Source organism: Furipterus horrens, unplaced genomic scaffold (genome assembly GCF_987537825.1).
Source record: "Furipterus horrens unplaced genomic scaffold, mFurHor1.1.pri manual_scaffold_13, whole genome shotgun sequence".
Lineage (NCBI taxonomy): Eukaryota > Metazoa > Chordata > Mammalia > Chiroptera > Furipteridae > Furipterus > Furipterus horrens.
This window is the reverse complement of record NW_028327183.1, coordinates 50,859,543-50,876,216: the sequence shown is the minus strand read 5'-3', so window position 1 is coordinate 50,876,216 and position 16,674 is coordinate 50,859,543. Positions and strand designations below refer to the sequence as shown.

Genomic DNA, 16,674 nt, shown 5'->3' with positions numbered 1-16,674 from the left:
CATTTTTTAATTGGATCATTTATTCTCCAGGTGTTGAACTGTGTAAGTTCTTTACATATTTTGGAAATTAGCCCATTATCATAGGCATCATTGGCAAATATGTTCTCCCATACAGGAGCTTCCTTTTTCATTGTGTTGATGGTTTCATTTGCTGTGCAGAAGTTTTAGTTTGATATGGTCCCAACTGTTTATTTTTCCTTTTGTTTCCCTGGTCCTAGGAGATATAGTGGCAAAAATAGTGCAACGTGAGATGTCTGCACTTTTGCTGCCTGTATTTTATTCTAGGATTTTCATGGTTTTCTGACTTACATTTAAGATTTTTATCCATTTTGAGTCTATTCTTGTGTATGGCTTAAGGTGCTGGTCTAATTTAATTTTTTTTTGCATGTACTTGTCCAATTTTCCCAACACCATTTATTGAAGAGACTGTTTTTATTCCATTGTATTCTCTTACCTCCTTTGTCAATTATTAATTTACTATAATGTTGTGGGTTGACTTCTGAGTGCTGTGTTCTGTTTCATTGATCTATATCCCTAAAGACTTCACACACACACACACACACACACACACACAACAAACTACTAGATCTAATAAATGAATTTGGCAAAGCAGCAATATACAAAATTTTAATTCATATATCAGTAACATATTTATACACCAAAAAGGAACTAGCAGAAAAAAACTAAGAAAACAATCTTATTTATTATTGCAACACAAAGGTAAGGTACCTAGGAATAAACATAACCAAAAAGGTAAAATGTGTGTATAAACTATAGGACATTGAAGAAAAAAATAGGGAAAGATACAAAGAAGTGGAAGCATATACCATGTTCATGGATCAGAAGAATTAACATCATTAAAATGTTTATACTACCCAAAGCAATCTACAGATTCAATGCAATTCCTATAAAATACTGTGGGCAACCACTCCTCGTGGTTTAAGGAATTGTAGACCTGGCCTGAGCATGACGAGCCGCCAGCGTCCTGGCCGCGCTTGTCTCTAAGTCTCAACATAAGGCTGCGTGTGGAACATGACTGTCAACCACTCAGAGGGTTGCCATGGGAATTGGATCAAAGAGTGCTTAATAAGCTCATTGTGCTTTAAAACTTGCTCTGCTTTCCTTATCAGCAATGTGGTGTAAGTTATCTTTAGCAAGGAGTAAATGGAACCCTGCACCTGGCCCGAATGTTTTACAGACCTTGACTCTAATCAGTCAGTGTGACTCCTGAATTAGTGTATGTTATCTGTTACTGTCAAACGCCTGAATACAATAGACGATTTGTGAATTTTAGCCTTGTATCTCTCGTATGTATCCTCCTCAATAAAAGACATGAGGGATGAAGGTTTAGCTGCTGGTCTCCACTAGAGAGGCAGTCACCTTCCTTGCCCCAGACATAATAAAGTGTCCTGGGTAAGTTTGTTCCGCCGTGGTCACGAAGCCTCTGCTGGACATAGCAACTTCCAACCGAGCCTAGGGTGTGTGTGGCACCTACGCCATAAAATACCAATGGCATATTTCATATATATAAAGTAAATATTCCAAAAATTTATATGGAACCAAAAAAATCACCCCAAATAGCCTCAGCAGTCTAAAGAGAGAAGGACAAAGTTGGAGGGATCGCAATAACAGATATCAAACTACATTACAAAGCCACTGTAATCAAAACAGCCTGGTGCTGGCACAAGAACAGCCATAAAGAACAAGGGAAATCACTTTCTGCAAAGTAAAAATGAGTCCCTCCTGGTCAGACTCCCTAGGCACAGGTTGTAGATGTGTAAGAATCCAGCTTTGCTATAAGGTGGCAGAGACCATTTTACCAGCTTGTCCCAGAAAGGAAAGAATTTTTTCTCACATGTACTGTATCCTTGAAAGGTAAGATGTTCAGGTGATGGGAGTATTTGAGACACAAACATAAAAGTTACCTCTATAGTCATTAAAGGTGTCATAGGTGCTGGCTCTCCCCACATCGAAGGACACAAAAATAGCAAAGGTAGGTTCTCTTTCTCTTGTCCCTCCCCTCGGTCTTGTCTCCAGGAACCAGGCATTGAGTATCCCAAGCCATGAGCTCTCCTTGGACTCCCTAGTGTGCTCAGGGTCCCAGGAGTCCTGGCCCCACACTCATAGGAGACTCTGAGCTGGATGGGTTTCTGTGGTCATGCAAGCTCTAAAACACCATAAGTCAAAGAGTTGATGCCAGATTCTCAGCCTTCTGCAGATCCTTCATCTGCTATGATAAACTCTCCCCTCCTTCCAGCCTTGTCTTGAACCAATTTTCCTATAATTCAATGAAGGTGGCTCAGGATAAAGGGAATGCCTGTACTCCCAGGACAGATGATAGACCTGGCAGGCTCCAGGCAACAGGATGGTGCTGCTCATGGTGCTGAAATAGGGCCAGGTCCTGAGCTCAAGATGGTCGAACTCTGAAAAGAGTCTGGCCTCACAAGCCTAGGATCCCAGTCCTGGGGTGGTGAAAAGGTATGGCCTGACAAAGACGAAAGGATGTGGGGACAAGTAGACTGTCTTATCAGTAGGCTGGTGTTCCCTTATACTTGTTTCTTACGTCATCCACAAGGATTCTTCTTTGTTGGGCTGTCCTGGTTGGGTGGGAGGAGATATCAGGGCAGAGATAGAAGTTGCAGCGTGGTTGCACTGAACTCACTTTAAAGGAAAGTTGCAGAGCAATGACAGAGGTGTGGAGAAGACCCCTGGGGAATTGATCGATATATATTTGGACAGAGCTGTAGGAGGACCAGAGAGGGTCAGTTTTTGGAGGCAGAAAAAGGAGACTCCATCAAGGACGTAGAGGGAGCCCAAAGAGGCCCTTTATTTTGTGGCTGAGGAAGCCACTGTTTATGAGAAGGTTGTCTTTAAAAGAAGAAGCGGGGAGCACTGGCCAGATTGCCAAATTGGTAGGGGCATCATCCAGTATACCAAAAAGTTGTGATATACAACACAACTTTGGGACATGTACAGGAGGCAACTGATTGATGGTGACTTCACGGAGGTCATCTGCTCTGAAACCAAGGCATCGTGGCTCCCAGCATGGGGAAAATATGAGCTACACAGTGCCTGCCATGTTCCTCAGGTCAGCACTCAACCACAGGCTCAGGCACCTTCACACTCTGCACCTTTTGGGATTTCTAAGGCTCTGCTACCTTCCTCATGAAGATCTCTGAGGCCCAGTTCTGACAGTTTGGGTTTAGGCAGCCCCAGCATGAGTTTCCCCGCTCCAGGGTCTCTGGTCTTCTCAGTTGCAGAGATCTGAGTCTCTGGACTCCTTGGGTCTCCAGGCTTTTGGCCACTGGAGGGGAGATGGAGTCTCCAGGTCCCCGGTCTGGGTGGGGAAAAGTTGTCTCTGGAGCCCTGGTTTTCTCGGCTGCTTGGCTCTCAGGGATTTGGGTCTCCGGGCCTTGGGGCTCTTGGGTTGGAAGAGTCTATGCCTTTGGACCTGTGTGTCTAGAGGGTCCAAGTCTCCAGGCTCTTGGGTTACTGGGACCCCGAGTTTCCATGACTCTGGGCCTCGAGACTACTGGGCTTCAGGGGTCTGTGCCTTGGGACCGCTCAGTCTCGGAGTAGGGGTCTGTAGGGTCTCTTGGTCCCGTCAGGACCTCTCTCTCTTGCCCTTCACCATCGAGCTGCTCCTCCATATGATAGGAAGTGTGTAGCGGTTTCTCTGGCCCGGGCCGCGCAGTCAGGAGCCAGCCAGGAGCATATGCAGACTCCCCACCGCCCGCATTCCCCCTCAACACACACACACACTCAGGAAGACCTGACGCACCGCAGAGACCTCAGCGCCCACCATGCTCCCTCTCCCCATCGGACTCCCTCACGCCACCAGTACCGCCCCTGCAAGCCTGCATAACCCACCCCGAGCCCCCACCCGTGGGAAGTCCGCCCTGCGCGTGCACGTTTCCTTTTTTTACCCTGCCGGCTAACCCCCGTACTTCGACGTACAATTTCCACCCGCAACCCCACTAAAAATGTAGAAATCACATGCTCTATAATCTTTTTAAGAGCCTATAATAATCTCAGGAAAGCAGATGATCCGAATGCAGCCACTTGGCCTTCCAAGAATCCTGCACCGCGACAGCGCTTTGCCACGGTAAGAGCAATACCGACCTGCCGCGCCCCATGTCCGTGCGCAGGGGCAGAAAGGAAACAGGGCAAGCGGGAAGCGGTAGGCAGAGCACAAGGGTCCGCAAGGGCTGCTGGGAGTTGTAGGCCAAGCGGGCTCAGTCGCCCGAGATGCTTGGAGCGGAGCTGTCGCGTGGGGTTCTGGGAGTCGTAGGCAAGACAGCCCCATGCCTTGTGGGAGTCGTAGTCTCCAGAGCCACTTCCGGGCCCGGCTTCCGCGTGTCTCACAGTTTGGCCTGCCGGGCCCACCACCGCACTCCGCACAAGTAAGTATTTACTCCTGTGGCGGTTGGGCCCGTGGGCGCCCACTCTTTGTTCCGGTGCTTTGCAAGAATGAAGGGTCTCTGGGACGGGTGACTCGCCTTTGTGCCTTCCCAACGCCTGTATCCCCGAGGCCTTCTGGCCAGAGTCCCCATTTTGGATGCTGCTTGTCTCTTGCCCACCCACCTCTTCCCCTGGGTCGGATTCAGCCATCTCCTTGTCCCCGCCTCTAATCCGGCACGCCCGGGAGGTCCCTACGCTGCCCCAGAAGCTCTGTCATGAGAGATGTTACATACTATCTATCCTCTGACGTGGCAGCAACCCCGAGGCATCCCAGGGGTCCGCGTGCCGCCCTCTGGGGGACTTTATTATTTCCTCATCCTACAGCTGTTTACCGAGCGCTGACTCTGTGTGCGAACTGGAGGAAGGCAGTGGTGCAGAGGCAGACCCAGTCCCTGCCTCTAGTGAGCTCACAGAGCAGTGGGGGAGCCAGATCTGTCACCACGGCAGGTAGAGTCGTGGTTAGGCTGGGATGGAGGCACACAAGCAGCTCCGGGAGCCCAGAGGAGGCGCCCGACCCAGCCTGGGGTCCATAATGTCTCTCAGGGGAAGACGCTTAATAGGGACCTCAACCCTGACATGTCCCAATGGAATTCCATGCCTGGTGCAAGTCCGATGAATTCTATCTTCAAAATAGGTAGAAAACTTCGTCCCTCCCCACCTCCACTGCTACCACCACCATCCAGGCCACGTTCATCTGTCACTGACTGGTGACTGCCCATGGCCTCCTCAGTGGCCTCCCTGCCTCTGCCCTTTGTAGGGTACAGTCTGTTCTCCTCACAGCAGCCAAAGAGAGCTTTTTAATGCCTAAGTCAAATTATATCCCTTCTCTGCTCAAAACCCTTCCGTGTCTCCCATCTCCCTCTGAATAAAAGTAAAACTCTACATCATGGTCGATGAGTCTCTGACAACCTGCACAGGCTCATTTGGTGATGGTCATCCTCTTTCAGGAGGTAGCCTCGCCCTCTCCCCCTCTCCCCCCGGGACCAGGTGACTGTAAATTGAGGGGACAAGGAGAGAGGAGTCCAGGGTGACTTTATTTTCTGTTCTGCGCAGGAGCTGGGTGGAAGGCGGTGGTGCTCTCGGGAGGTGGGAAACAGCTGGGCAAGAACAGGTTCTTGCCTGGGGAGCAGGAAGGACTGGTCAGTTTGGGCAGTTCAGATCTGAAAAAAGGCCCCACTGCCATTCAGAGTAACCCACAAGGAGCATGAGCTAGGCAGGACCTGAGGATCACAAAGAGAACTCTCCAAAAATGACTGGAGACTTAGCGGGGCGGGGAGGCGGGGAGAGCACGGGAGGATCAAGTGAAAAACTAGGAGAAAAGTTCTCAAGGGGGCGTTGCTCAGCTGTGATTGATGGTCATGGTGGGCGGGACTGCAGAGCTTCTCGCTGAGCCCAGTGACAGGGAAGAATACTCAGGACAGAGGGAAGAGCCACGGGCAAACACCCGGAGACAGGAGCGTTCCCGGGGCGTTTGACAGGAGAGGCCAGCATGACTGAAGAGAGGGGGAGGTGAAATCACCAGAAAAGGGAGCCAACTCACATAAGGTTTCGTTGTCCGTTAGCTTTTCCTAAAGGAAGGTGAGGCGCACGAGAGGATGTAAAGAAGGTACTGGGCAGGGTCCCTCTGGCTTCGTGGAGAATAGTTTGCGTATCACGGCAGCCTCCTTAAGTCAGAACACAGGTGTAGACCAACCCCAGCTCTAGAAGCAGCCTGCGCCACCTGCACACTCCCTGGATCTATTTCCGACAGGGGCGCTATCCAGGAAGTCTCCCCGGAGGCAACCACCGTCCAGAATCCACATGTAACCCGCCTTCTTTCTCTCCGGTCCAGGAGAAGCCGACCCCTCTCACCCAGCCCGGACCCGCGATGCCCGCCCCGCAGTGCGCCTCCTGCCACAAGGCCCGCGCCGCCCTCCGCCGCCCGCGCTCCGGCCAAGCGCTGTGCGGCACCTGCTTCTGCACTGCCTTCGAGGCCGAGGTGCTGCACACGGTGGTCGCGGGCCACCTGCTGCCGCCCGGCGCCGTGGTGGCCGTGGGCGCCTCGGGCGGCAAGGACTCCACGGTGCTGGCGCATGTGCTGCGCGAGCTGGCGCCGCGCCTGGGCATCTCGCTGCAACTGGTGGCCGTGGACGAGGGCATCGGCGGCTACCGGGATGCGGCGCTGGCAGCGGTGCGGCGCCAGGCGGCGCGCTGGGAGCTGCCGCTCACCGTCGTGGCCTACGCCGACCTCTTCGGGGGCTGGACGATGGACGCCGTGGCCCGCAGCACCGCCGGCTCCGGGCGCAGCCGCTCCTGCTGCACCTTCTGCGGGGTGCTGCGGCGCCGGGCGCTGGAGGAAGGGGCGCGCCTCGTGGGAGCCACGCACATCGTGACGGGTGAGCGCATGCGCGGGGATAAGAAGGACTTTGTGGGAGGAGCGGGCGCCAAAAGTGGGCGAAGGCGCATGCCCAAGAAGTAAAAAGGAGACCCTGGATGGGTCCTACATGGAGGACCTCAGTGAGGTTCAGGGCCATGGTGCGTGCGCATCCCTGGGATGATGTAGGGCAGGCGTGGCAAGGTTTTGAGTCACCGTCACTATCTTGGTACACCCATACAGTGGCAAATAGAGGGCTGGAGGGGTACTCTTAGAGCCGTGGTTCTCTGCGTTTTAAAAATGAGATATATATATATTAATTCTTTTTTAAGGAGAAGAAAATGAAGAAAAACGACATTCTTTAAGTTTCCTCACCCCCACTCCACAGAAGCCATCAAAAGGCTGAAACGCAATTATATCTTCTAACTCCTTTCCTTTGTTCGCTTCACCTCTCTGATAATGGTTTAATCCTCTTCCTGTCACTACTTCAGGCACCGGCTATGCAGCCCAGCGCAAAGTACCTAACCTCGGTTTCCTCTTTGGTAAAATGGGGTCATTAATAATATCTCGGTCCTGGAGATGTTGAGAATTCGGTGTGTGAAGCCCTTTGACCAGAGACTGAGAAGCAGTGAACATGATATAAACGTTTGCTGCTATGATGCACAACAGAGTCTCCACTCCTGCCCGATCCTCACATACATAATAATAACCTATGTGCCAATGAGGGAAAGGACACCTTGTGAGTTTGCAACGGGAGGGCCTAGTGGCAGGAGAAAAGTGGGGAAGAAGGAAGCGTTTCCTGAGCGAGCCCAGACCCCAGGGCTGCGCGGGTAACCAGGTGAAGGACGAACAGAGGTTAGGAGAGGTGTCTGGGCAGAGGGAACAGCTTGTGCAAAGGCCCCGAGGAGAGGATGAAGGGCCAGTTGGGAAGCCCTAAGGAGACCAGTATTTTACTATATGGACTCAGGAGTAAGACGAGCAGACGCGAGGAAAGCGGGATTTGGCTTCACTTCTGTGGTGGCTGCTGTGTAGTCACCTGCGTTCCCAGAGGCACGTGTGTCAGCAGCGCTGTGGGGAGTCGCCGTCACGTGCCCTTTTGGCTTCTGTGCAGCCTGAAGTAGCTTCTAACTGAGACAGACACGGTATTTGTAGCGTAAAGCACTCCCACTCCCTCCGTGAGAGGGCCTCTGGCACCCGGCCTGCCTGGTCCAGTCGGCGGGTGCGGTCAGGGCACCCGGGTCGCTCTGCGGGAGCCTGTGTGTGTCCCCTCCTGTTTCACGCTGTGTGCGCCTTCCGCCTTCAGTGGGGTGCCCCACAGTGCCTGGGGGGCTCCTTGGCCGTGTCGCCCACTCCTTGCCACTAGCCACGACCCCTCCTCATCTCTCCGGTGCCCCGGGTCTCCATGGCCTGCACCCCTTGCCCCTACCTGCCAGCCTTTTTTTGGGTCCACCTGCCCCAGGATTTTTTGGGAGGCAGGAGGAGGGTGTCTCCATAGCGGGGTCATCCACTCTGTGCCACTCGCCATGGCCCTCCCCGTCTCTCTGGGTCCTGGCTGCCTCACGGTGTCCCCATGACCAGCAGGGCACCCCCTCGCACCCCCTCCTGACCTGCTCCCCTTCTCTCCCCCAGGCCACAACGCCGATGACATGGCGGAGACCGTGCTCATGAACTTCCTGCGGGGCGACGTGGGCCGGCTGGCCCGGGGCGGGGGCCTGGGCTCCCCGGGAGAGGGGGGCGCCCTGCCGCGGTGCCGCCCGCTGCAGCTGGCCTCGCAGAAGGAGGTGGTGCTGTACGCGCACTTCCGCCGCCTGGACTACTTCTCCGAGGAGTGTGTCTACGCGCCCGAGGCCTTCCGCGGCCACGCGCGCGACCTGCTCAAGCTGCTGGAGGCTGCGCGGCCGTCGGCGGTGCTGGACCTCGTGCACTCGGCGGAGCGCCTGGCGCTGGCCCCGTCCGCTCGGCCGCCGCCCGCCGGCGCCTGCTCCCGCTGCGGGGCGCTGGCCAGCCGCACGCTCTGCCAGGCCTGCGCCCTCCTGGACGGCTTGGACCGCGGCCGGCCCCGCCGGGCTATCGGCGAGGGCCGCCGGGGGCGGGACGAGGTGGGGCCTCCTGGGGCGCTTCGGGAGCAGGTCCAAACCCCTGCGTCCCAGGCTGTTCCCTCTTTCTAGGGCCCCCAGTTCTCCCTGGGGATCCGGCCTGGGAGCGCGGGCTGCCCGTAAGTGACGCTGTAAATAAACCCCGGTTACTTTCGCCCAGGGCTTCGGCGTGAGGCCGGGAGGGGACGGACGCTGTTACCGGTGACCCTGCAGATCCCGGGGCCTGAGCTCCTGGGGCTGAGGGAGGAGGGGGCTGAACCACGTTCCACTCCTGAGTGAGTGGGAATGAGGGGCTGTTCGCCTGGTACCTCTGCCGGGCTCTCAGACAGCCCCAGCCCTTCCCGAGCACCTGCTGTGCACCCGCGTGACATTTCCCGTTCGCCTGTAGCCGGCTAAGCAGCGCCACCTGAGGTGACGGGCACACGTCACTCCCAGTAATCACGGCGCTTCTCAGCCCCGCGCCGCTGCAGGCACCAACCCCTCACTTCATTCCCACCATCTCATTGGCTGTAGCCGGAGCACCGGCAACTGGCCTGAGGTCACCTGCTGGAGAGGGACCGAACTGGGGGCTCACACCGGGGTCTGCCTGGGGCTCCTCAAGACCGCGGAATTGCCCCCCACCCCCTCACACCTGAATCCTGATGGGTGAGAAGCAGCTGGGTGGGCTCCGCAGACCTCAGCTTCTGGAGGCAGAGCTGGGTGAGCCTGGGTCAGTGACTTAACTCCTCTGGTCCTCGGTTTCCTCCTCTAAAAGTGGCAGCAAGCACTGCTGTGAGGGTTTGATTACCGGCTCTGTAAATGATGCTCACGTGGTTGTTCACCTTTAAGGTTTGGCTACTAGGGGGCTCTGGGTTTCGAGGCAGCTGTCATGTCGGTCCACGCAGGTGTGAGACCCAGAAGCTTCCTACCTGACCCCTGGGGAGACGTGGTGTTTTCAGTCCCACCTCAAAGCTTTGCTGGGCTGGTCCCACGTCTGGAATGCCCTCCCCTCCCCATCTTCCTGGTGAAATCCTCCAGGGACCTCCTGGAAGCCTCCCAGATCCGTCCACCCTGTTCAGACCCCATCCACAGCGTTTGGCCTTCATGTCTGGTCACCCACATCCGTTTGGCCTCATTTTTTCCTAATTAGATTGGGCTGGAGGACGGGGACCAGATGCCCTGCCTCTTCCGTGGGTTAACCAAGCATTACCTTAATAATTCATTTAAAAGACATTTGTTGAGCACCTTGTCTGTGACCTGTGTGCCAGGTGCTAGGGATTCCTCAAGGTGCTAGAAATACTGCAGCGAGTAAAACACACAAGTCCCAGCCCTTTATGAAGCTCCCAGTCTGGGAGAGGCAGACAATAAGCAAATAAAACATGTCAAGTCATGCTTAAGGCAAATAAAACACATAAAATAAGGTTGGATAAGGAGAGAGGGAGACGGCAAGAGCCGGTTTCCATACCGGCCAGGGCAAGGCCTCTTTGAAGAGGTGACATTTGAGCAGAGACCGGAATAAGGCAAAGGGACAAATCTTAAAGCCATCTTGGGGACATGGCTGGTGTGGCTCAGAGGATTGAGCACCAGCCTGTGAGCCGAAAGGTTGCTGGTTCGATTCTCAGTCAGGGCACATGCCTGGGTTGTGGGCCAGGTCTTGCAAGAGTCAACCACACACTGATATTTCTCTCCCTTTCTTCCCCTCTCTCTAAAAAAATAAATACATAAAATCTTTTTTACAAGAAAGCCATCTTGGGGAAGAGCTTTCCCAGGTGGAGGGAACTGCTTGGCAATCCAGGGAATAGCAAGGAAGTGTGTCCACAGCAGAGTGGGCAGGAAGCATAGCAAGAGACGAGATGAGGCCGTAGCCAGGGCAAGTCATGCAGGGTCTGTAGAGGCGAGAAATACTGCAAACTATTCTAAGAGTGATGGTAAACCACTGGGGGACTTTTCACCAAAAGAGGTCAAGATTTGATTTCCATTGTCTCAAAAATCACTCCAGTTACAGTAAGGGCAATGGACTGTAGGGGGCGCAAGGTGATTAACGTCAATTGGGATGACTTTTTTTTTTTTTTTTTTTTTTAATCCTCACCTGAGGATGTTTACTGATTTGAGGGGGGAGGGGGGAGGTAGAGAGATGAGAGACAAACATCAATCGGTTGCTTCCCATACACACTCAGACCTGGGATTGAACCTGCAATTTAGGTGTTTGCCCAGACCGGGAATCGAACCTGCAACCGTTTAATATACGTGATGATGCTCCAACCAGCTGAGCCACCCAGCCAGGGCATGACTATTTTAAAATAATTTTTTATTTTTCAATTACAGTTCGCATACAATATATAAGTTTCAAGTATGCAACATAGCTATTGGACAGACACATATAACTTACAAAGTGATCCCCCCAATAAGTCTGGTACCCACCTGACACCGTACATAGTTACTACAATGGGGTGACTTTTGTGTGCCAGGCACTGGGACGCATTGTGTCCTTGTTAGCCCAGAAGTGCATTGGGCTGGGTTTTGCGTCCGACTTTACAAAGGGTACGTTTGTGCCTCAGAGAAAGGAAGTGACTGGAAAGTCACACAACAGCAAATCAGTGCAGGAGGTGGGATGGTTGACCTTGAGGTATGCTGTCTGCTGGAAGCTGGAGACCTGGGCCGTTGTAGGTCAGCCACTGATTCACCGTATGGCTTTGGGCAAAGGACCTTTTCCCTTCTGTTCAACTGAGTTTCTCCCTCCCACCAGGAGGTGGATGGTTGGTTACATTTCTGTTGTGGTTTAGAGCAGCGTTATCCAATAAAAATATAATATGAGTCATATGTGTACTTTTAAAGTTTCTAATAGCCATATTTTTTTAAAGGGGGTAGCAGGTGGCATTTAAATAACATTTTTTGACCCACTAATACCCCAAATATTATGATGTTAACATGTAATCTGTTTTTAAACTCAAATATTTTTCTTGTACTAGGTTTTCAAAATCCAGTGCGTATGTCACACTTTCAGCCTTTCTGGATTCAGGCTCAACTACCGTTAAAACCACATGTGAGACTTACGGAGCCTGAAATGGGACCAGGGGAAGTTGCTATTCTCCGTCATGGCCACAAGGGGCCGCTGTGTCCAAGCCTGTGCATTGAGTGGCCATTGATGGCAAAGCGCAGTCTCTCCACCCACCGCCTGTTTGGGGAGCTCTGATCTCCCCCTGGCCTGAGCCTGCCTCCAAGGGTGAGAGACACAGTCTGGCAGAATTTTTAAGGCCCCCACCTTCCTTGACCTCAACACTCACGTGTTCGTTTATTCATTCATTCATTCCACAAATATTTATTGAGCACTTAATTTGTGACAGCAGTTAATGAAGCCAAACCCTGCCCTCGTGGGAGTGGCCCATAAAGAAAGGAGATAAATAAGTTAGAATGTATAATATGTCGGAGGGTCATAAATCGGGGGATAGAAGCATGCCACCTGTTGAAGCAGGTTCGGTGTAAGTCCTCACACTTGTGTTTTCTCGTTCCTCGAATTTAAGTGCCTGACTTGAGTTTTAATTGCTGAGACATCCCCTGGAAAAACAGTTATCTGAAATAAACACATCACCAGCCACATGAGCAGATAAAGGGCCAAGTTGGCCCCTTGTTTTGGAGATCGCGGTTGATTCTGATAACTGACCATTTGGGCCCCATGGTCTCCCCCACCTCCTGCCCCCCCCCCACCCGCCCCGCCACCGTGAGACCCTGCTATGTGGCCCCAGGGGTGCAGTGGAATATCCAGGGTCTGTAAGGAATAAACTTTTTTTTCCCCAAGGTTTCGCGGTGGTCACTGCTGAGGGAACCCTGCAATCGTAAGAACCACAAGGGCCGGTCCAGCCACACAACATGGGTTGTCGCTGGGCTCAGACCACAGAAGACAGTAGGGTGGATAGGGAAGACATCCTCAAGAAGGTGACATGTGGGAAAACACCTATGCAAGGTGAGGTGGCGAGCTCTGCAGATTTGCGGGAAGGGCGTTGCTGGCAGAGGACCAGCAAGTGCCAATTCTGAGGCCGCGGGTGATGGAGGGGTGAGTGGAGGAGAGAGGGACCGGATTGCCTGGGCTCGGCTTCGGTTCCGAGAGGAGAGTCATGGCGCCTCCCAGGGGCCAGGCCGCCGTGCAGGGCAGGGGGCAAACAGCGGAGTCAGCCCCAGTCCCTGTCCTCAGTGGATTCCCCATTGGTGGGGGAGGCTACACAGACACCCAACACAGACACCTGCAAGTCAAGACCCAGAGGGACAGGGGTCACAATGGGAGATAGTAAGGGAACAGGGACCCAGAGGCGCAGCACCCCGCTTAGCGTGGGGTATCATGGAATGTTTTCCAAAGGAGGTGGTGCTTAACCCAAGACCCTGAGGATGAGTGAGAATCAGCACGAGAAAGGATGGGAGGGGGGCGCAGGAGCAGAAGCACAGAGAACTAGTGCAGAATGGCTGCTCCTGGTGCAAGACGGCTGGGGAGGGGGGCCAGCTGCCCCCCTTCCACCCTGCCCCCCCGGAGAGGGGTCAGAACGCTGCTGCCGTAGTGGGCCTCCAGCTGGGCTTGTGGGGCATCTCGCAGTGTCTAGAGCAGAGAGGGCTAGCCCCGGTGTCAGAAAGGCCCTCCTGAGGCTGTGTCCCGGAGGTCAGGAGGCCTGAGAAGAGCCAAAACTGAGGCCATGGCAAGGGGGTGGGGCTGACTAGGGGCAGATACCAGGGCTACTCGAGCCCTCACCGAGGGTGGCAAATCCTACTAAACTTTAGGGTGTGTTTTGTAAGCAAAAGAGTTCCCACATGAATCCACGTGCAGGAGAAGTTTCTACTCAACGGACTGAGCGGAGGTAAAGGTGTCTGCCACCTAGGCAGACGGCCACAGTAAACACAGGAGAGTCTGGTTGAGGGAGAGAGCTATAGTCAACATGGAGGGCAGGTGGGGGCATTGCTGAGGTAGGAGGCCCTCGTCTTCGCTGAGCAAGGCTTTTGCTGAGGCTTATGGCATTGGTGAAGGCAGTCCCTACGTAAGCTCAAATGAGCCTTGAGCCCTGGCTGGTGTGGCTCAGTGGATTGAGCGCCAGCCTGTGAGCCAAAGGGTCGCTGGTTCAACTCCCAGTCAGGGCACATGCCTGGGTTGTGGGCCAGGTCCTCAGTTGGGGGTGGTGGTGAGAGGCAGCCTATTGATGTGTCTCTTGCACGTCCATGTTTCTCTCCCTCCGTTTCCCTCTCTCTAATAGTAAATAAATTAAATCTTTAAAAATAAAATAAACTCAAGTGATCCTTGAAAGGACTGAGCTGATGAGGAGCTGATGAGGCAGAAATCCCCGTGCCCTGGGGTACCATCCCCTAGAGCTGGAAACATTCTTTCCTGCAAGTATTTGGAGCCCAGGCTCAGAAGGCTGGGTTTCCCCTCCCCCATGCATGCTCTCTCACGGCTGGGTGGCTGGAGATGACTAGCAGGTTGGATGCAGATGTTCTGGAGAGAAGGCTCCATGATTATCTCTCATTCGCCTGTGTTCATAGAGCCCCTGTCACAGGCTGGCACCAGACTGGGCTCCAGAGACCCAACAGGGAATGTGTTCAACATGGTCCCTACCCTCATGAAGCTTCTGTTCTAGTGACAGAGGCGTTTCTTCACTTCACCAGCATTTACTGAGCACCTACTATGCACCAGGGCACAGAAGCGGACAAAGCAGGCAAAGCTCCTTGTCCTTGTCAGAGCTGATACACAAACTGTAGGAGACAGACTACACACAGAGTACATAAGCCCTGGCTGGTGTGGCTCAGTGAGTTGAGCACCAGCCTGGGAACCAAAGGGTCATGGGTTCGATTCCCAGTCAGGGCACATGCGTGGGTTGTGGGCCAGGTCCCCAGCTGGAGGCGTGCAAGAGGCAACCGATCACACATGGATGTTTCTCTCCCTCTCTTTCTCCCTCCCTTCCCTTCTCTCTGAGTATAAATAAATAAACTCTTTAAAAAAGGATTAGACAAAATAAGGTACATAAAAGATGAGGGACAGCCAATAGTGACAGGCACCATAGAGAAAAACAAAAACAGCAACAAATAAGGAAGTAAACACAGAAAGCAATTACAGATGCAAATAAGGCAGAGACAGGAAACCTTCAAAGAAGACTACGATAGAATCTAGAAGCGAAGGTGTACCCCAGAGAAGGGGATCTGGAGGGCACCTTCCAGTGGAGATTTGAAGGATGACCACAGGCAGAGTGGTGGGAAGTGTTCCCAGGCAGACGAAGTGTGTCCCAGCAAAGACAAAGGCCCTGAGGCGGGAAGGCACCGATCAAGTCAAGAAAATCAAAGAAGCCCTGGCCAGTGGCTCAGCGGGTTGGACCATCACCCCGTGCACCAAAAGGCTGAGGGTTCGATTCTCGGTCAGGGCACATACCTGGGTTTCAGATTCGATCCCCAGCTGGGGCTCATATGGGAAGCAACCAATCGATGCTTCTCTCTCTCTCTCTCTCTCTCTCTCTCTCTCTCTCTCTCTCTCTCTCTCTCTCTCTCTCCCTTCCTCTCTCTAAAACATATCCTCAGGGGAGAATTTTTTTTTTTTTTTTAAGAAAATCAAAGAAGCCCAGGAGGCCTGAGGCACAGTGCATGGGGGAGTAAGGAGGCTGAGGAGACAGACAATCCAGGCACACACTGCCCCGGAGGCATTCAGCTTTTATTACAGGTGCACTGGGAACTCACAGATGGGTTTGAAGCAGGTTTTGACCTGATGGTGTTCTATGTCGTAAGAACACACTGGCAGCCGAATGGAGAACGGACTTGGGGTGCAGTAGGGGTTCATGGGGTGGGAACAGGGGTTGAATGTGGAAGCAGCAAGACCAATTCAGATGCTGCTGCACCTGTCCAGGTGAGGAAGAATGGTGTCCTGCATGAGAGCGGATTCGCCGTCTGTTTTGGAGCCAAGGTGACAAGAATTGTCCAAGTGGGAGGTGGAATGGAAGGAGGGAGCGATCAGGGACCACTGCCCACTGTGGACCAGAGCAACTGGAAGAGGATGTTGTCCTAACAAGGGGAAGACTTGGGGAGGGTGGGGGGTAGCATGGAGCCCAGACGGAAGTAAGTAGGACATGCTGGAAATGGAGGCAGGTGAGGCAGCGGAGTTTGTTGGCTGTTGACTTGGCACCAGGGGCGCCCAGATGTGCAGACGGAGGCTGCCTGGCACGTAGCACGCACAGGTGCTGACTCAGAGGCAGGCAGGGTGGGTGATCAGAGATGCATGAGGTCAGCAGCAGAGAGGCGCCGAGACAGATGGACCGGGGTTCGAATCCCAGCCCCACCACCTGCTCCCCAGGCCTCGTCAGGCAGCTGGCCGTATTTCTCTCCGTCTTCTTGCGGGGCTGATGGGGAATTCGGTGTCACACGGGAGGTCATTAGGAAAATTGCCCACCAAGAGCTGTCAATAGATAACAGAGGAGGGTCTGTGTGCTCAGCCCACACACTCACTGCGCACCCTGGGCTTTGCCAGGGTTGGGGATCCAGCGGAAAGCTCCCCGCCTTTTGTGGCACACAGACAACAGGACAGTCGTTACGAGAGGGAAAGGCGGGTTGGGGAAGGCAGGAGAAGGTAGAGGAGGAAGGGAATAAAGGGTGATGGAAGGAGACTTGACTTGGGGTAGTGAACACAATACAATACACCAATGATGTGTTATAGGATTGTACACCTGGGACCTATATAATTTTATTAACCAGTGTCACCCCAATAAATTTTATTTTAAAAAAGGAGGAGACAAAATTAGACACAGAGTGGCATGGTGTCTAACAGCCGGC

The 16,674-nt window shown here is 53.5% G+C and overlaps 1 protein-coding gene across 1 annotated transcript; it reads left to right on the top strand.

The window, feature by feature from the left end:
* The first annotated feature begins 4,344 nt into the window (after positions 1-4,344).
* On the top strand, positions 4,345-9,065 carry CTU1 (cytosolic thiouridylase subunit 1). Its single transcript, XM_090260207.1, has 3 exons — positions 4,345-4,403; positions 6,293-6,836; positions 8,444-9,065. Exons 2-3 carry the CDS (start codon positions 6,329-6,331, stop codon positions 8,980-8,982), a joined length of 1,047 nt encoding a protein of 348 aa, XP_090116333.1. The 5' UTR covers positions 4,345-4,403; positions 6,293-6,328; the 3' UTR covers positions 8,983-9,065.
* Positions 9,066-16,674: the final 7,609 nt, after the last annotated feature.

Bases quoted from the DNA above. Each gene is read 5' to 3' on its own strand.
- CTU1 (XM_090260207.1), top strand. From the start codon at position 6,329: ATGCCCGCCCCGCAGTGCGCCTCCTGCCACAAGGCCCGCGCCGCCCTC. The intron at 6,837-8,443 runs GTGAGCGCATGC...TCTCTCCCCCAG, and splicing joins AGCCACGCACATCGTGACGG to GCCACAACGCCGATGACATG.